Raw genomic sequence first — 20,488 nt, forward strand, 5'->3', positions numbered from 1 at the left:
AGAGGTCTGCAAGAGAAAACCTTGGGCCTTGGGAGCAGTGCTGTCTGACCTTCCTCCCCAGCTCCCTGGACAGCCTGTCCCCAGGGGCTCCCCAGTGTTTCAGATGCACCTGGAGGAACCGGGATTGCCATCTGCACTGAGGGTTGGAAACCTCTGGAGCTTCTGCTCAGAAAGGCTAGAACTTGGAGGTTTGGGTCACCCACTCAAGTAACTTTGCTTGAGTGATACTCTGCAGCAGGCTGGAAGAGGAGGGGACAGAGTGGGATTTGACTGATGGATTACAGCTTCTCCCGAAACCTGAATGGAAATGGACTGGGCTGTCAGCTCAGAATCAGGACCCATTCCCGATTCTTCCAGTACTCATTGTTTGAGACTACGATGATTCAGTACTCTAGCGAATGCAGAGTACTTCCACGTGCTCAGCTTACTTTAGCTTCACAACGTTGTGAGATAGGCAAAGCACACATTTTTAACCAGTGCATTCGACAGGTGAGAGGTTTCACAGCTGGAAGGTAACTGCCATGCATTGCTTCCTTGCTCATGATTTTGTAAGATTCAGAAGAGTTGACTTGGCCATGGTCACATGGCTGCTTGTTCTTATCAGATCCAGAAAACGAGGCAGATCTTCTGATTCTCCACCTAGTTCTGTGCTCCTGAGATTTGCCACAGAGTTCTTTGGCAGCCAGGATATTTTCACAGGGGAAAAAAATGGTGTGGGAGGGGTGGGTGGAGGAATTTTCTTCTGAAAACCTTGGTTTTATACTAAGCTTTATAGCTCATTATCTGGGCCACTTAAATCTTTCTTCCCCACCTCAGTCTTCTCTCATCTATGTGACTCATGATGGGGGGAACTCATTTTTAGAGAGTGTCCATGAAAGTATGAAAATACTGCATAACCTTTAATATGTCAAAATCAATGTAGAGCATTGCCAGGGGTGTCCCCCATCTCTGCCACAGGTGACATCCTGGAGAGACAGGCAGAGATCTCAGACTTCACCCAGAACACAAGTAAACACCTATTTTTACTACAAAAAGAAGAAACTAAGATATTTTACTGTAGAAACTGTCCACGGCTCTCAGAAAACAGCAGCCTTGACCCAGTGGCCTATCACACATCCAAAAGGCAGGCCACCACTCATTTTCACTCTCAGATGTGTAAATTGTCCAGAAACACAACTCGAAACAGGAGCATGGCAGAAAATATCGAAAGCATTTAGCTTCACTGACCCAGTAAACTCCCACAATAAAAATTTCAGCTTTAAAAATATCTCTTTATTGATTACTACTACTAATAAATATTCTAACACATCCTTAGGAATTTTAACTAAGGACCAACACAGAATTTTCTTAAAAAAAAAAAAAAAGATTTTTATTTATTTATTTGAGAGAGAGACAGTGGGAGAGAGTATGAGAGAGGAGAACATCAGAGGGAGAAGCAGATTCCCCGTGGAGCTGGGAGCCCGATATGGGCCTCAGTTCCGGGACTCTGGGGTCATGATCTGGGCCAAAAGCAGTTGCTTAACCAACTGAGCCACCCAGGTGCTCCAGAATTTTCTATTACAGAATTTTAACCATTATCCTACTATTTTCACACATTATATGATACAGTCTCTACCTCTTCTAAAGTAAACGTAAGTAAACATTCTCATTTATAAATAGCTTTTCACTAAATCTTTGTTTGTATAACACTTTTTATCCCCTGAAGTCCACAGACCGGACTTCAATTAAATGCATTTTTCTCTTTTGTGAAAACATGAAAATCATTCATTGCTGCCGTTTTAAGGAAGAAAGCCATACTGCCTTCTCTCACTCCCTGACCAGGCACCAAGAGACAAAATTTTTAGTCCTAGGCTCACTATGAACTCACTAGTTCGTAGAAGTTCACAGACGCAACTTCAGATAACATCTAATCTGAAAAACTCAAAGCCCTTTAATATCTGGTTATGGCACCCTTGCCTGAGACAGACAGTTGCTATGTGCTCTTATGTGTTGTGGCACTGAAAGTTTATGGAAAAGACGGGCTGCATTGTTTTTGGGAGAATTGTGTATTGTGCTGCTGGTAGACAACTGCCCAGACTCCACCATTGTGTCTCCACATTAACCCAAAGCAGGAGAGCTCGAATATATATGGAAGGAGGAGCACATTCAGTCCTGTGACATTCTGCACATGGTCGTTACATACTCTACACCAGGCACATTGTGGATCCTTGCACAAGACTGCTCCTGACTTGGGCGCCTGGGTGGCTCAGTTGGTTAAGCCTCTGCCTTCAGCTCAGGTCATGATTCTGGAGTCCTGGCATCTTGCCCTGTACCGGGCTCCCTGCTCAGCAAGGAGTCTCTTTCTCCCTCTGCCCCTGCACTTGCTCTCTCTCTCTCTCTCTAGCTCTCTCTCTCACTATCTCTTATGTGTGCCCTCACTCTCTCTCTAATAAATAAAGTCTTAAAAAAAAAAAAAAAAAAGAAAAGAAAAAGACTGCACCTGACTCCACCCTGTGTTGGAGAACAACATTTTCTTTTTCATCAGGTTACCATGGTTTAATCATGAGAGGTAATCTCATCTTTGGTAGAGAGGCCTTCCTATGGTACCTTTCATGGGTCCTTTGATGTTCCTAGATGATTTTACCCTTCTCCACATTGGATCTCAACTAATGCAAATTCCTCTTTTCACCTAAGGACAGAGCTGCCCTTACTTATCTAGATCTAGTCTTCATCTCCTCCAAGCATGGGTGTTATCCTTTGAAGAGGTGATGACAGTGATGGTAGGTGGTATTTCTTCCCCAACAAGATGATGATACATTCCACCTGGGTCTTTAGCCTGGTAAACTATCCCAATCACTACAGAAATCAAATTCCAACCTGTTGTCCCCCAATATCATCCGTATCTATCTATGGTAACCTTTAATATGGTTATAATCCCATAGAGTGCCCCGGGGACTGTAGATTCTGTAGTTTCTGTAACATGTAGAATAAGACCCATGCCATACAGAACAGACATTCTCCCCAATGACATAGAAAACAGGTGTTAAACTCTATCCATTTATTTTAGTGCTAAGTGTGTGGCAGAGCTCAATATGGGCTGCGATGGTTTTCACAAGGAAAAGTTTCATAAGGAATACATCATTCTGTATAGGTCTTGAGGGAGGGGAAAGGTCTCAATGAGGAAAAGGTGATAAAGGCACTCTAAATAGCCAAAATGCCATGGTCAGGGGCCCAGAAATACAAATATGCTCAGTCTTTCCAATACCCTGTAAGTTAACTGGGTCAGACCAATGGAATATGACAGACAGGAAATCTGAGAGGGCTTATTTGATATAGATTCAGCAAACTTACCTACCCAGGCTTAAGTATTTGGGACCAGGGAAATCCATTAAAGTGTCTTTCCCTAAGTATATTCTGAGGTTGATAAGTGTTCCATTAAGAAGGGCTAAGGGATGGTCTGTAATCCAGTAAGTTTAGAAAGTGCTGGGGTCTTCAGCACCATTAATATCCTCATGTGCATTATAAGTTTGCAAGAGAAACGTATTGCATGCACTGTTTCCTATATTTCTTCAAACAAGGAACTTTCTTTGAGGTGCATCTTGAAGTTCTAGTGTTCTGTAAAACTCATTTTGAGATATACCACCTGAAAATATTTTTAAGGGCCAGGTTGAAGGTGGGGCAAAACACTATATTGTGATGATTAATCTGGTACTATTTTGAATGGATATGTCATCAACTACAGAAAAGAAGATACCATTGACGAAACCAAAGGGAAGGTGAAAGATCAGAAGTAAAGAGGATAACCTCCAAGTTAGGAAGGGAATGCGGAAAGAGGTATAGATACATTCTGAGCAAACAAAATGACGAAAACCCTGAGATAATTGGACAAGGAGATGAAAGCCAATAAGCTTACCACACTGGATGGTCTAGACCATGTTACCAGTGGAGGAGCCAAGATCATCATCTCTTCTAAAGAAGAGAATGGAGAACAGATTTGGTAAAGTAGGACATACTAAGTTAAAACTACTGTAGGCTTGTACTTAGAAGCAAGCCTGAGCAGGAGTGAGGGTCCAGATGGCATGCATGTGTCAGGTTTTGTATTGAGAGTAGGAGAGAATGATGTGGTGATACGGATTCATGGTTGAGGAAAAAAAAAAAAAAAAAAAAAAAAAAACCTGTATACAGAAGGTCAGGGAACAGGAAATCTGGAGGGTTACTGAGAGCAGTGTTGAGATGGCTGATCATAGAGTAAGGTCAGGCTGGACAAAGACATCCGGTGAAGGCAGCAGGAGTCAACTAATGGGCCAGGAGAAAAGAGGAGATTCCTTAGGCACTGAGAAAGAGGAGTTCTCAAGGGGGGATCAGAATACTTGAAGTCAAATGTGAAGTGGAAAGAGTACATTGAAAAGAAGAGGAGGTCTACAAAGTAGCTGGAGAAGATGGTCGTAAAGATCTATGGAGAAAATGGTAATGAGTTTTGTATTGAAGCATCGATTGAAATAGAGAGGGAAAACATAAATCAAATGTAGAAGGTTTTGGAGAAAGTTAAAAACAGGTTCAAGAAGACAGCAGAGGACTGTGCTGGAGATTCTAGTATGAATCTCTGGCAAGGACCTCAGGACGAGGATGCAGTCAGGAGAGCACAAGCTCGCTATAGATTAAAACATAGAGCACTGTGGTTGAAACCTGCCCATAAAGTGCTGCTTTGTTAGCCTCTGGCTTCATGATCTATGGTAAATAGTTTTACTTTCCTAAATGTCAGTTTCCTCATCTATAAAACGAGAATAGAATTCCTACCCTTAAAAAGAGCGATTATAAGAAATAAAAGTTAAACAGGGCACCTGGTTGGCTCAGTCAGTTATGCCTCTACCTTGGGCTAAAGTCATGCTCTCAGGGCTTCTTGCTCAGTGGGGAGCCTGCTTCTCCCTCTCCTCACTTGTGCTCTCTCTCAGTGTCTCTGTCGCTATCTCTGTCTCTCTCAAATAAATAAATAAAATCTTAAAAAGAAAGAAAGAAGGTTAATGTATGGAAAGTGCTAAGCACAATACCTACCACACAGTTAGCATTTGGTTAATGGTCCTGTGGAAGTGACAGAAACAGGAAAAGGGGAGTGATTGTCCACCTTGGAGACAGTGATGGTGTGTCCTCCAGGATTATGTCATTTTGATGTTTCTTGGTATCTGTTTCTCCATTTAGCCACAAACCATAATTAGTAGTCCAGAAAACGTACTCAGTGCAAGAAGCAAGGTACGGATAACTCTGATATAACACAAATTATGTGCTGCACCATAAATCGTGTTAGAATCCTCATTATGTAGTTTAAAATGACCTTATAACCAGGACCTGTGGCAGGCTTTCTGATCGGGAAGATTCCAGTGTCAAGTGACTTCGAGAAGGAGTTCCCATCACCAGTTATTCATTAAAGCTAGAAAAATTATTACCATTAGTATGTGTGTGTCTCTGTGTGCATCTGTATATGCATGGTATGTATGAGTGTATTGAGATAGATCTCTTTCACCTGATCCCAGAGATCTCTTATTTTAAAAACAAGAATCAACTGTACCTGATAGCTCTAAGTCTCCTGGGACATGCAAGTGCTATTAACAGAGTTTGTGAATTGTCAAAGAGGAATCAAGAGGTCTCTATGGAGGAAATTAACATAGATTTAATGTGACAAACAGCAGGACCTTCTACTGGCAGGGCCATCCCAGGGGTCTTTAAGCCATCAGAGGTATTTCTTCTGGACATGGGTATTAACTAGTGGTTAATTAAAGAACTTAAATGTGTGTTTGTTTGTTTGTTTGTTTTTAAGAAGCTAAAATATTTTAAAGTTAAACGTTTCTTACAGCATTGGAAAGCTGAAGATGGGGTTAATGATAAATTTATCTGGCCATAATGCCTTTGGTGCCTTCTTCATTAAATGGTTTTTCTCACCACTTTGCAGGGAGGCGGGGTTAGTGATATAGACTTGGGAATTCATTTCAGGTAATTCGTTAAAAAGTTAAAAGTCAAATAGATTTCTTTACAGGTGTAATGGTTTAACAGGTTGATGAGCCACTTAATTCCCACATCTTTCTTCTCAGGGGACTGTTAGAACTTTAAGGGCCCTCAAAAATCATAAAATCCACATTTTCTTACAGATGGAAAAGCTGAGTCACCTAGAGGTTAAATGACTCATCCAAGGTCATCCAGCTAGTTCTGTCAGTTCACTTTCTCTTTTCATCTTCTTAATCCCCTTAACTCTTTTTCCTCTCACCAGTATTTTGTGCCCTTCCCCCACCTCTGTGCTGATTACGTCTTAGATTTTCCCTGCCTTTACAAAATTTCTGATGCCGCAGATTGTGAGATGGTGGGTCTTGGCCAATTAGTAAACCTTCGCCACTAATTCATCACTACATTTGGGGCAAAGAAAGGAGGGAAGTGGAACAATTTTAAATTTACTGTGATCTTTGAGACAGTTTTATGTACGCCTGGGAATTGCTGTTAGACAATTAAGGTTAGGAAAGCTCATTGAATCTCTCAGAGGAAAGGTGTTATTTGAATTATTACCAGATAATTATTGTTAAAAATAACAATAATGTAAAAAATAGGAACTTTACCTGTTAGAGACATTATCATTTTAATTTCCAGTGAGGGGTACAAGAGCCCTGGGGGATCTAGGAACAATTTTTTTTCCCCTCACATTGTGCTCTATGCCAGAAACTCCTTGAATTCTGTCTAATGCCTGATGACCTGACAAAGTGGCCCAGAATCAGAAGCCAGTCGTGCTGTGTGAGCTGTTAGCCAAGTTATTCAGCTTCAACTGCTCCTTCGAAAACAGTAGGAAGGCAAGTGTCAGACATAAGACCTGTGGCACCCAGACCAGTGTCATCAGTATCACCTGGGAATTTTCTAGAAATGCAGAATCACAGACTCCATCTCAGACATGCTGAATCAGAAATCCTGCATGATTCATTTGTTCGTTAGAGCCTGAGAAGACCGATAAAAGATGTTTTCATCTTCAAATAGAAAGGAGTTAGGCAGGAGCTCTACTTACTGATTCTGAAAGAGTTCCTTCACCTGAGGTCTGTGCTCACAGTCTGAATCATCATGGAAATAGCATAAGCCTCTTTCTTGTGCTGAGGTCACAGTGGGAACTAGAAATGTATCATGCTGTGTTGGAGCAGTTGTTGTATGGTAAGAAAAAACAAAACCAGTCCCCTCCCAGACTTAAAGTCAGAGAGATCTGGCTCAGATCTGACCTTGAATTCTGACCTCACTATGGATTCTTGAGCTCTCTTAGTCTTACTTTTCCTCATCTGTAAAATGGGCACGCCAATACCTCTAGCACCAGCACGACATTGCTATGAGATTTCAGTGAGAATGTATTTACATTCTCATACAAAAATTCCCCTGTGGAGTCCCCTACAAAATACAGCTATCTAACAAATGGTAGTATTGTGGTTACTATTACCTTTTCCGTAAGCTTTAAAAAATTTGGTGTGATTTCCGAAGAATGGAAAGAGCCACACTGAAATGAGACCTCCACAGAAAATTCCTTGCAGTGATGTGTGGCAGTGTGTTACATAACAGCTCTGCTCTCTGAGGGCTTCCAAGAGAGAGCTGCAGAGATGTCAACATTAAAACAGACTGGATCAGAAGTGACCCACTGTCTCCTCTGCCTCTGACACCATCAAGAGTGTTGCCAGCTGGGATCCAAGAGCAGATTCTTTATTACATGATGATGTAAGAGGCAGAGAGAACAGCTGGCTTTCCAGACTCTGGGAAGAATGTGTAGCCCCAGCAGCCTCTCAGAATTATCTTTACTTAAAAACTGTGTACATTGGGTATGGAAGTCATTGCAATAGAATAAATACGAAGCCTCATGAAGTCATTTTCACGGAGTCTTTTTTAGAGCATACACACCCTTTAAGCAATAAAACATGACACGCTAGGCAGTAGTTCTGATTAATAGACCCCTAGGTGTGTGCTGAGGCGGGCGGGGAAGTAAGGAGAGGGGGAGAGGTGACCGTTTGCCAAAAAATGAAAGGCAGATTACAACAGCGGGATGTGGGGCTGGGAAGGAGTTTGATTAAAGGGCAGAAAGATTATGTCTCCATTTAATTATAAAATGCGCAATTTAAACCAAATGTTAGGCATATTTAAAATGTACACTTCTCTAATTACACAATGGATCTGTATGCTTCCAGGTGATTTTTCATTGCAAGGTACTAGACATATCGGTCAGCGATACCCTTTATCATTTTAATGGAGTTGCCAGGGGGAGAAAAGAGAAGGAAGCTGTGTCTGCTGAGGTGTCCATAACCTATCCAGCCATAGGACGGTGTAGTAAGAAATACATAGAGAGAGCTCTTGAGCCCCGTTTGCTGTTTATGTGGCCACTGGGGTGTTCATGTTGAATGGATGTCTCAGTGCATAGCATGGCTCCCCACACTGGCCAGAAAGAATTTGATTGATTGTACCAAGCTTTTCCTCTGGTGAGTAACAATAAGGAAGTACTCGCCTGGGAGAGGCAGATGAAGTCTTACAGCACTGGAGGCTAACATGTAAGAGCTGAGCTTTTCTGGCCAAGTAAACACTACGGAGATTCCCTAGAAAAGTTGCCATTATCCCCATCTTTTCTGGGGTGGGGTGGGGGGGCGTGGTTCATCTTTGGGTGAGAGGAAAGGATTCTGTTTGAGGGTGCGGCTAGAAAGGAGATTAAACAATGAGTACTTCTATCCTGAGAGAAAAAGAAGGGAAGAAAGGGGAGACTTGGGAGCACTCGTCTGGACATTTCCACAAATAAATTGGTGATACAGGGAAAGAAAACTCTGTGAAAATTTAAACAAACTTACAGGATCAATCCCATGCAGAGCTAGGTGGAGAAGACGCATGGCTGTGGGTTGCCTCATAGCAGCATCATCAATGGCCTCAGTTTCCACGAGGTCAGAATTTAACCATAGAATTACTGTGGCATGTTCTCACCAAGAACTTGAGCTGAACCCGCTGCTTTTTTCTAAAGCGTGAGAGATTCCTTCATCCCGGTTTTCACCCTTAGTTTGTCACCCTGGTGGCGTTTGCAATATTGTCATATTGTTTCTGCTGATGGTGTTAGAAAGGTTCGATTTCTTGTTCTTTAAATCCCCCCTCATTTTCTGACATTATTTATCTATAAAAGGTTAATTATTATTTCGGTTTACTGAAATGAATCAGTGAAGCAAACTCCTTTATCTTTTGGAACCCAGTCTATCCTTGCTGGCTGTGCACCCGGGGAGCCCCTCACTCTCTCTGGTCTGGTGACTTCGGATGATCTGCTGGGCCTGTTGGTGTGGAGCAAGCACGGACAGATATTTAAAGATCTGTGACCTGGTATTGCTGCTCGGCCAGGAGCAAGGATGTGGCCTTGAGCGAGTCAGTTCCCTTAATCTCATCTGAAAAATCAGAGGCGATGAGCTTTCAGGTCTTTCCAATTCAGTCTCGTTTCCATGACTCTAAGCAAGAATCTTGATTCCTTTTAACTTTGGTTCAGCAGACGTCAGCCAAGCGCAAATCTCTGCGCAAGGCATTGCCTACTGTAAGGCTGTAAAACTTGTCTCTGCTTCCTAGGAGCTTGTAGGGGGCAGGGCGCATCACACAAACAATTATTAGAGTCCACAGTACATGCAAAGGGAGTAGGGCAGAAAGTGCTTAAGGACTCAGCTCGAACACTTCCCTTGGGGCGAGGCTTCCTAAGCGAGGTGGCATTTGGATGGGAAGGAGTGGGACTTCGCTGCAGTGTGGGATGAGCTGTAAAGAGGGAAAATTAGACTGGGTCTGTATTGTAGGGGCCTTGAATGCCAAACTGAGAAATCGGAATTTCATCCAGTAGGCAAAGAGCAAAGGAATGATATGTTTAGAGTGGTACTTTAGAAAAATAAGTGTGGTATTGGTGTGAAGGATGGGCTAAAGGTAAAAAAGAACCTGGAAGAACTGAAGCCATTCATTGGAAGGCTCTCACAAAAGTCCTGGCACAGGTGACTAAAGGATAAATGGGTGCTGGGAGAGAAAGGAAGCACAGCCTCCAGTCTCTTAGCAGCTGATTGGATATGAGAAGCAAAAGAAAAGGAGGAACTGAAAATGACTCCTCGGTTGTAGGACCAAGTAACTGGGTGAAGACAGCAGGAAATCGACCATGGCAGGAAATGGGAACATATTTTGAGGGAGAGACAAAGATTCCTGTCTTCAAGTTTCTGAATTAGAAGTGCCTATGTGGGATTTGATGGAGGTATGACCTTCTCAGAGTTAGAGGCCCTATCTTATTCATCTTTCCCAGGTGCCTGACAGATATTATGCAAACACTGAATGAATGAATCAATGAATGAATGAGGGAGCAAAGAAGTGAATGAACCGATAACCAGAGGTTATTAAGATGTGGATGTGGAGCTCTGCAGACAAGCAGGAACTAAAGATAGCCACGTGGGTGTTCTCTATGGAGAAGTAATTGTTGAGGTCATGCAGGGTGGGTGTAGGCAAAGATTGAGAAGAGAGTCTTGAGGAAGATCTACATTTATGGAACGGGAGAATGATGATGGGCCAGTAAAGGAGGCAGAGGAGAGAGCCGACTGGTGGAAGGAAAGTCAGGATGATGCGGGGTTCCTGCGAGACGGGAGGACAGTTTCAGGACTAATGCGGTCATCGGTGTGAGGGCTCCGTGTGGACAAAGGGCAAGGTCTGGGTAAGGACCTCTGGGTGCGGGGCTGGAGACAGACAGAGGTCAGTCCTGCAGTCCCTAAGGCTGAGCGCCATGTGTTAGAAGACAGGGGAGACAGCGGAGGATTTATAGTGAGGGGCCGAGGTGCAACAGGAGCTCAGAACGTGGCCAGGTCCATGGTGCTTTCAGAGCAGGTAAGAACTGGGCAGAAGAACAGGAGAAGCGCCAGCGGAGTCGAGAACACCAGCAGAAGCATCGGCTGTGATAAGGTTGAAGGACAGTGCCCCCTACCCCCACCCTCCACTTCGGCTTCCATCTTCCCACCACAAAATCCACTCCGTCGTCCGCACAGACAGGGTGCTGTAGAAGGTCTCAGACCACCCCACCATCAAATGGGCATACTGAGAAGGGAGCCTGGGTGACATCCTCTCTTCTGCCTCGGCCTCCCCTGGCGGGCCGCTGTCTAGTGCAAAGGGGCAGGACCGGACTCTTCCCCCAGGTCCCACGGTTCTGTCTCCATCAGCGTGACTGACCATCATCACCTGTCATTTAATGGCCTTATCTTTCTTCCTTGTCTGCTCTAGATGCAGCCGCTCTCTGTTCCCTGCCCCAATGAACATCTGCACTAGGCCCAAGCCTTGGAGTGATTTACCTGAAGAGTGACACCATTTATTTGGAAACTACTGTGAGTACATTATGCCTCCAATGAAAGGCTTCTTAACTCACTTAGTTTAATTAAAAACAAAACTAAACAAAAAAACACTTCACACAATTGTAAATGCAGATGCAATTCTAGATGGCCTCGTGTCTTGACCACAGCGAGGTCACGAGGCTCAGTGCTGAGGTGCCAGCAGTGGTCCTCAGCTGCCAGCCGGCAGCTCCGCCCTAAGCCGCAACGTGCCCTCCTCGCCAGATGGCCGCGTGGGCCAGATCCGGGCCCACCTCACGGGGCCCGGCGCTGTTCTGCTTCATTGTCTACACCCTCACTGGAAGTGGTGGCAGCTCCCACCCCCCCCCTCGGCCCCTTGTCACCTTCTGTGCCACTCTATTGAATCTCACCGCAACTTGTCATTTCATGCCACCCTGCCCAGGTCCAGGGGCCAAGCTTTCCTCCTTGGCATCTGCCTGTTGTCTGAGTTGCATCTCTGAGCCAATGCTGTTGCCTCCTTGCTACTTTAGGGGGCCAAGCTTCCTTGGGGACTCTGGGCCGCATCTCTCACCCATTGCTTCCAGCTCCGCCCTGCCCTCTGGATGCAGGGCTCTGTGCATGTGGTTGAGTTCCGTCTGTGCTGGACATTTATGTCAGAGAACTACAGCCCTTACAAGGCAAGGTGCACAAATAGGTTGGAATAGGAGGCATGATGTCTACATGACAGTACTTACAAAAGATGGATATCACATATTCATTAACCATTGCTAAAAGTAACAAATGAAGAGATGCTTTTTTTTTCTTTTAGGCAAAAGCCAGAACGTTAAATTATTTAGAGGCTATGCATGCAAAATAACTTCATTATACATTTTAAGACAAAACCTCATTCTAGTTGTATTCTCAAGTTTTCCTATATACTGTAGGAGGCAGGTCATGGGGTGGTTTTTATAGACCTCTCTGTTACTGGAAAACGCTAACCCTGGGAAAGAACCATCCCTGTTAGGCTTTTGGGTAGGATTTTCACATTCGTATTTTCTGTGTCTTTAGCTATTTGGCTATTTGGGCATAAATCATACCCAAAGGGACAAAGCCGGAGTTTTTGTTTTGTTTTGCATTGCTGTTCCCCTTTAACGCTTTTAGTCACCTGGATTGTAATCAGTGGCAGTGGGGAGATGGGGACCACCAGAGTAATCTGCGGTACTACTGCGTTCAAGGGACTGGGAACTAAAGACACGATGGAAGATCAAAAATAGTTTCTCCATACCCAGGCGAGGAACTTGCTTGTGTAGACACCATCATTCATCCTCAAGTTGAAGTGCATGGAGTGCCTTAGACATTCCCATGTCTGGATGGTTTTCTGGGTTTCTCTGCATTATGTGAAACTAGGCTGGGGGCAAGTAGCACAGCTGAGCTAGGTGCAGCCAGGGTTCCCAGGGTCTGTAGCCTCTGGAAGAGGGAAGAGTCTTTACTGCCCCTACCTTCCTGCAGAGAACTCAAATCCAGACCCAGGAATCAGGACCTACAGTTTCCTGAAAATCATGGAGAGGCCCAGCAGTGAGCATCTGTGTCAGCCCTAGGAAGCTTTTAACCTGTGCCCAACCCCAGGGCCTGCTTTCAGGCTCCACAGGTCCTACCAAGGACAGACAGGGCTCTGAAGGTTGCAGGCTCTGCTTTTCAGAAACTCAGCCCTCTCCTATATAAAGAAGAAACAACTGTAAAGTTTCACACTTGCTAAGTACAAAACCAGTATGGTGAATAAACTACAAAAATGTGGACGAATTACACAAATGTTTCCTTCCTGTGCATTAGCAGTGCCCTGGACCAGGTCTCAAGGCTTAGGGATGGGAGGGGAGGGGACAGGTGTTAGATTTTAAAACCTACCGGTTCCCCCATCACTTACACCATGATGCTCAGCAGCCCTACCTACTTAATCTGGATAGTTGTGATACTTAAATGAGAATAATATGCATATAATGTCTGGCATAGCAGACGTGAATATATTTACTTGAACAACTGAAATTCACTGGGCATATTCCTCTGTGTCAGACACTGTTCTGGGGACTAGGGATGTGGCCGCTAATAAAACACACAAAAATCCCTGCTCTCACAGAGCCCACGTTCGGCTTTCTTCCCCCATAAATGGCAAATAGACAGAATAGGCACCTAGATGCCAAGAGAACCGACTTCACTTCGTTTTGCCGTGTCTTGCTTTCCAGAAAGTAAAATTGAGAGGAGAGGGTGAAGGAAATGGAGAAGGGAAAAAAGAGGTCACTGATTCGTCTCCCCTCTACACAAACACAAAACCCTGAAGCCCTTCTCTGCCCTGATATGTGGCCCAGGAGGCCAACCTCTCTGGTCTGCACTCCTGGGCTTCTCTCCCACTCTGGCTCCCCTTTGAATGTGGCCTAGAAGAACATCAGCAAAGGATGTACAAGTAGGAGGAGAGTGAAGGCCGGCTGTTGATTTGTCCAGCCCACTTTCTAACTGTAGTTCTGACTGAACTCCGAGAACACCACTCCTTCCTTGCCCCTTGGAGGTAACAGTTGGAAGCTGACTTTCACAGCTTTCCACCACTGCTTGCCCCGGTGCTTCAGTCTCCCTTGGGCACCCAGCCACCTCCTCTGTACCTCACTATACAGTCCTTACATTAAACTCTCTCCAGCTAAAACCTTGGAGCGTGCCAGCTGTTTCTTGCCAGGATCCTGACGGATACAGCAAGGGAGAAAAACACCGAAACACATTATAAATTGGCCTTGCTGAGAAGGTTAAAAAATATGAGAGAATAAAATGTTTTAATTACAAAAATATCTTAAATTGATCTGAGAACATTAGACCAAATAGTAAAAGGATAAATTGTGAGGAGAAGGTGATAAGCAAGAGTGCCAAAGGTTGGCTTTGACACACAGACTGTAGTCCCAGGTTTGGTGAGCTTCTGCTGCTCAAGTGTATATTGCTTGACCCTCAAGTTCAAGAGGGGTTCTTGGGGTAGCAACAGCAATGACAAACACGTGAATAGAAAGACCGTGTCATGAGGGTGATACGGTAAGATCAGAGTGTCGAAGAAGATATTGCTTATCCTTACACTCTTTCTGCCTGTGCTACAATGACAGTCCATTTCCCCCTGCTGAAGTCTAGACATTTAAAAAGATCACTAAGGTCGGGGAAGTGGCTCCGTAGAGCTGACAAAAACTGTGGAACTGATGCTCTCTCAGAGTTACCATCATTGAGCACTGACCCTGCGCCTTGGCTCTGCCAGTCGGTTGACATGAATTATCTCATTTATATACCTACCAACCCAATAATACCTACGAGCCCAAGGAGGTAGGTATTATTACCCCATTATTTCCACTAAGGCCCAGAGAAGCACAGTCATCTGTCTAGGGCACACAGCTACTTGATGGTAGAGTTGGGTTCTATTGGGGGTTGGAGGGTTGTTACACCTCTGCTCTCTGCCCTCCCCACCAAAACACACTCCTGAGCCTTTTCAATATTTTGTTGGGAAAGAGAATAAAGAAGGGGTTACCATTCAAAAAAAAAAAAAAATTGGAGGGGAGGGCATCATGGATCTAGATTGTCATGATTCAATGACTGAGTAATTATTTATCAAAAGGAGGTTCTGACTAATTCTTTCCTATCCAACAGGCTGATAAGTGGAAGGCATGTTAATGTGCAGGAGAGGCGGGGGTGGGGGGCAGTGAAGAGAGAAAATTGGGAGAGGGAGATAGAAGAGAGCACTCTCCTCCCAACAGCCCCAGGAGCCTGATAAGAGCTCACACAGATAAAATATTTATTTTCCATATGTTGCAGAAAGCACTGCCATCACTGTATGTGTGCAATATGTGCAAAGAAGTGTGAAATATATACATCAAATGCCACCGATCTGGTTAATTTCCACGCATTTAACATGCCTAATACCTACCATCTCATCAATATGTTTCAATGCATATTTCTTTCCACATGCAATATGTCTAGGAAGGAAGGAGCCAACATCATCTACAACCTCACTCACTGCTATGTTTCAGCCCAAAACTTGTTGCCAGGACCAGCACAATGCGAGTTAAAAACCAGCCACCAGTCACCTTAAAACGCCTTTCCAGTTCTTGAAGCAGCCCTTTTTCTCTCATTAAGAGAGATGTTTGCAGTGGGGAGATGAGAATGTTTTTGTTCTCTTCGGACAATTGCGAGATATTCAGGGAGAATGTCAGAACTGACCGTTGAAAGGCAGGTGCCTGGAGCCACACTTTTTTTTTTTTTTTTTTTTGAATGCAGGCTCCATCAGTGTGGCGGGAGGAAGTGCACAATGATTGGTCTGTTTCTCTGTGGAAGTGTTCAGGGTACACCCAGTTTTGCTTTGCATATATTTACGAAACATCTGCCCTTTTCTTGTTCTTAAATCCTTCCCCCTCACCAGCCCCCTTTCCCCTTTCTCCCGGTTTCTTTCTTTGTTGTTGTTGGCTTGTCTAACTTTTTCATTGGAGCTTTCATTTTCCGGTTGAGGGGCGACTTCATCTGAGTGTATAATTTTAACATTGAGGGAGGGAGGGAGAGAGGGAGGTGAGAGAGACAGAGAGAGGGAGAGAGAGAATGAGAACTGAAAAGAAAAAAAAGAGGCTAAGCGGCCAGAGCTTGGCAAACCAACCTTTGGCATGGTGACCGGGAGGAAGGTTCTGGTCTGGTCGGGAGTTTGCCTTTCTGCCTTGCCGCCCGGAGTAGCCTGTGTGCTGCTGCCCTCTAAAGGCTCCAGGGAATAATGCGTCGCCACAGAGGCTTGGACAGACTTGCCCTCAGATGTGCCCTGTTTATGTAATTCTTTTTGCACAACCAAAGAAGGTATTTTCAATTAATTACTACAGGCCTTGCTTTTTCCTCCTTAATAAACTATGAACTGCAAAAACGGGGTCAGCATAACAGCACCTGTGCACGTCTAGACGGACTGGGGCTGTGTTTGTGTGTTTCTCGGCACCAGAAAAAGGAGTCCTACAGAACTATCGGAGAGGGTGAGATGGGAAATGATTGCTTCTAAGGACAGTCAGTGGCTCTGTGTCATCTGTGTAGTTGGGAAAAGCCCAGTGGTATCAGGATAAGCAAATGAGGGGGTGAGCCGGAAGGTTGATTTTCAATATGTTCATTTTGTGGGGGTGGCTTCCAGTGCTTCTGTATTGTCATAGGTGATCCTTGGGACAACCAGGAGGAGGGTGTGGTGTAAGATACCGGGTAGGAAGCAGGAGCAAATCTAGGGAAGGAAGCAAGGGCATTTATATAAAGAATAGTACCATTCTTGCAGTGTTAAAAGAGTAATGCTGGTTGTTTGGTCATGTACTCCTGTCTGAAAGAGAGCTTTTTCAATTTCCTGAAACAGAAATCCCAGACTAGCTGAGGCCTTGTCTATAAGCATCAGAAATAAATGTTAAAAAAAAAAAAAAAAAAGAGAGAGAGAGAGAGAAATGTTTTTCTGTTAAGTGATATCTATCATTAGTACTTCATCCTGATATTTAACAGACTCATGAGGACCAGTCCAGTTTTGGTGAGCAAAATGGTCCTACTCTTGGGGCGCCTGGATAGCTCAGATGGTTAAGCGTCTGCCTTCAGCTCAGGTCCTGGGATCCAGTCCCGCATTGGGCTCTCACTCTCCCTCTGTGCTCTCTCACACACACACACACACACTCTCTCTCTCTCTCTCTCTCTCTCGCTCTCAAATAAAAACAAAGCAAAAGAATAGAAAAACGTAATTGGGATTTAGATGATGGCTATTCTCTAAATACACCTTTATTTCAATCCCACTTCACTCCATCAACAAACGAATGTTGAATGACAGCTTTGTTGAAGCCACTCTGCTTAACCGTCCTCTCTAGAGAACAAATTTTGGGAGGAAAGCAACCAGGCTTGCCGTGTTTCCTAACCTATGCCGGCACATTAGAGGTGCGTGAAGTTTTAAGATAAATATGTGAATAGATGAACAGTGGGAGGGAAGGAGGAAGGAAAGAAAGGATGAACACAGGGAATTAAAAAATGACCAAGACATTTTCTCTCAGAGAATTTACAGTCTCATGAGAGGTATCACCACATAAATAACTATCATTGAAACAAAATTTAACAGGTAAAATAGGGAGAAGTAAATTTTTTTGTGGGGGGAATTTCAGAGAAGGGTGGGACAGAGTTCAACTTCAGAGAGAGAGAGACCATCTCTCTGGTAGAGGTCAGTCAAGACGGTTACAAGATGGAGACAACCTTTAATAAGCAAGAAGGGTAAATATGATTTCCATAGAGTTGTAAAAGGGACATTCAAAGCAAGGGAACTAACTTGAACAAAGATGGAGAGCCAAGGATGTAGATACCTCAAGACGTTCTGAGAATTTTCACAAACTTTGAGAGTCCTGTGTGATCAACACTTAGTTGGAGCACACATAGAACTCATTTGGGGTACTGGGCTAACCTGGTTTTCTCAAAGGGGTCAAGGAGGATAGAGAGCCAGTAAATAAACAACAGTCTAAATAAAACTGTTAGGGTGATAGTGGTGAAAATGGAAAGGAAAAAACGGATGTGAAAAAATATGAAGGAAACAGAATTGTCAGGGCTTGATGAATCCGTTTTAAGACAGGGAAAGCTGTTGCTCACCTGTGGTTTCCACCCTGATGACAAAGCTGGTGAGAGAGGACAGTGATGGAAATAGGGAGGGGCCTGGGGGGGGGGCACTGATTTCCAAGGATAAAAAGCAGTTGAGCTTTGGAAACTTGAGTCTGGTATATAATCCAGGGCCTTGTAGACAGGTCCCTGACCCTGTCCCTGTAGACACTCAAGACTTGGGGGTGGGTTCCATAGTCACCCAACCAACAAACAGTTGGTAAAGCATTGCAATTTGTTGCTTCTCTTATATTGGCCTACTCCATACTGAAAAATGTGTCTGAAAGCTTTCCCTTCTCTCTTCATCTTTACCGTGCCATCTCTGCCTCCTGCCCTCTGAAAAAGCAGATTTGATTTCACAACCTGTTGGGCCAGAAACACAGCATGCTAATCACAGCACCATATTCTGCAAGGGCAGATTTAACTACCCCGTACCACAAATTCCGATACAAAATACTCTGTAGGACAAGTCCATTGCCAGGCTTATAGAAACAAGAAAAACATGGAAACAAAGCTACTTAAAACAAATTCTGTTGCACACATAGTCTTCCACCAAAAAATAAAATAAAATAATTCTTCTGGTCACCATCCACATAATGATAGAAGGAGGCACAGAGTTAAGGAAATTGGAGGGCATGTTCAGGGTATGACCAATAACCCAGTTTGGCTAGGACCTAGGGTACATTCAGTGTAAGCTAAGTAGTTCTGTGTTTATGTCCGTTTTATCATCCCAGAGGGGGAGGACACCAGAGCCGACCCATACCTGAGCTCCTCTGTTTCCTATTACGAATTCCAAGCAGCAGTGGGCAATAATTACTCTCTAGTTCCTTCACCCTTCTCTTCCTCCCACCCCAAACACACAGTCACACTCCCATACTCCAGAGTCATGTCCTCAATCAACAAACAAAGAGAATCTTCAGCTTTGGATAAGTAAAGATTTGGAATAGAGGATCTCTGTGTGATACCTTAACTGCTTTACCTGCTAGAAGCTAAGCTCATCTTTTCACTTTTCATTTGCTACTTTAACAAAAACCTCCATCACTACTCTCTCATCTATACAGTCTGCAAACTTAGATTGTGATTGGAAGATATGTGTTCATCTAAAGTAAAATGTAACAACAGCAAGCAAGTTGAATGTTTCATAATGTGTTCCATGAATAGAAGCTTCAAGCTGGAAGGAACCTTTAAGGCCTTCTAATCCAAGCCCTTTATTTTACAGATGAGGAAACTGAAGCCCAGAGAGGTGAAGTGAGGTGCCCAAGGCCACACAGCAAGTTAGAGGCACAGCTAGTACCATAGCTCAAGTCTCCTGACTCCCAGTCCAGTGCTCCTCCCATTACTCCACGGGTCCTGTCTCTAAGCTTCCTGACAAATGCTAGAACGGTAAACCTCCACTAGTATTTTTCCAGACCATGTTAAAACTCTTAAGGGGGAAAAAAGGATGCTTTCTTGGATAATGTCAGCCATACGTAGCTCAATCTGTCTAAAGTTCTGGGACAGGGTCTTTTTATGCAGCCAACAGAGTCCAAATGTGGTGCTGTTTGCTTGGCCCATATGCTTTCATGTGTTCCCAGTTAGGCCATTACTGGAGGGAAAAAAACAAGAATCAGCTTGTTTTAAAACAAGGGACATACTGGACTCCCTCCCATCCCCCCTCAGAAAAAAAAAATCAAGTTATCTTTAACAGATTCTAAAAATGCCTTTTCCCAAATATGCAGTCAGTTCCTTCAAAGGGCCCTTTGTTTATTTTCAGGAAGAAACCCAAGACAGCTGAAAACCAGAAGGCATCTGAGGAGAATGAGATTACTCAGCCGGGTGGATCCAGCGCCAAGCCGGGCCTTCCCTGCCTGAACTTTGAAGCTGTTTTGTCTCCAGACCCGGCCCTCATCCACTCCACACATTCACTGACAAACTCTCACGCTCACACCGGGTCATCTGATTGTGAGTACACCAGTAAGGTGACGGTGTCTTCGCGGCACTGGGAGCGTGCTTCTCCCCTGGGTTCTGGCTTTTTCTTGCGTTCCGAATGAGCCGTGTCCGTGTGGTCTTGTAGAGTAGCCGAAGGGAACTCGCCTCCATCTTAATTCAGCCAACGTCGCTGTTTCCAGAGCCCGAGTGTGTTTTAAAACCAGGTGTCTGGCCACTTGGCCTCGAAAGGCTGATTCATTACATGAACCACATTTTCTTTCAAAACATTCACTCAAAAAAAAAAAAAAAAGTTGGGTTATTGTTTTCTAATTATTCTTTTGTCCCCGCGATCTGAATAGCAGCACTTCCACCATGACTAAACTGAACCACCAAATATGGACCTCGAAAAGCCAGTAGACACAGGAAACATCCATTTTGAAATTACATAATACAAGTCAGCTTTGCATTAATTATTGGAGTCTCATTTGGCTTGGCTGAATTTCCGTCCTTCCAGTTTTTAATTTATTTTGAAGTGGTTAAAGGATAGCATAAATTTACAGAAGAAAAGAGAATGGCTTCCAAGAATTCAGAATCCACCCAGACTTCACGTAGCCAATAAGAATTCAGGTTAAAAATATTTTTTAATTAAAAAAACTGCC

At 44.0% G+C, this 20,488-nt stretch overlaps 1 protein-coding gene across 39 annotated transcripts in view; it reads left to right on the top strand.

The window, feature by feature from the left end:
• Positions 1–20,488, top strand: part of ZBTB20 (zinc finger and BTB domain containing 20) — an 816,455-nt gene that overhangs the window by 731,578 nt on the left and 64,389 nt on the right. For 36 of the 39 annotated variants that reach the window (XM_059164023.1, XM_059164028.1, XM_059164024.1 and 33 more), the window contains 3 exons: positions 11,236–11,336; positions 19,141–19,304; positions 19,675–19,862. In XM_059164023.1, the coding sequence (XP_059020006.1) occupies positions 19,294–19,304; positions 19,675–19,862 (199 nt within the window). In that variant the 5' untranslated portion in view covers positions 11,236–11,336; positions 19,141–19,293. The remainder of the gene's footprint in view (positions 1–11,235; positions 11,337–19,140; positions 19,305–19,674; positions 19,863–20,488) is intronic. The other 3 variants (XM_059164058.1, XM_059164059.1, XM_059164060.1) reach the window with 2 other exon arrangements.

Source organism: Mustela lutreola, chromosome 2, assembly GCF_030435805.1.
Source record: "Mustela lutreola isolate mMusLut2 chromosome 2, mMusLut2.pri, whole genome shotgun sequence".
In the NCBI taxonomy this organism is placed as follows: Eukaryota; Metazoa; Chordata; class Mammalia; order Carnivora; family Mustelidae; genus Mustela; species Mustela lutreola.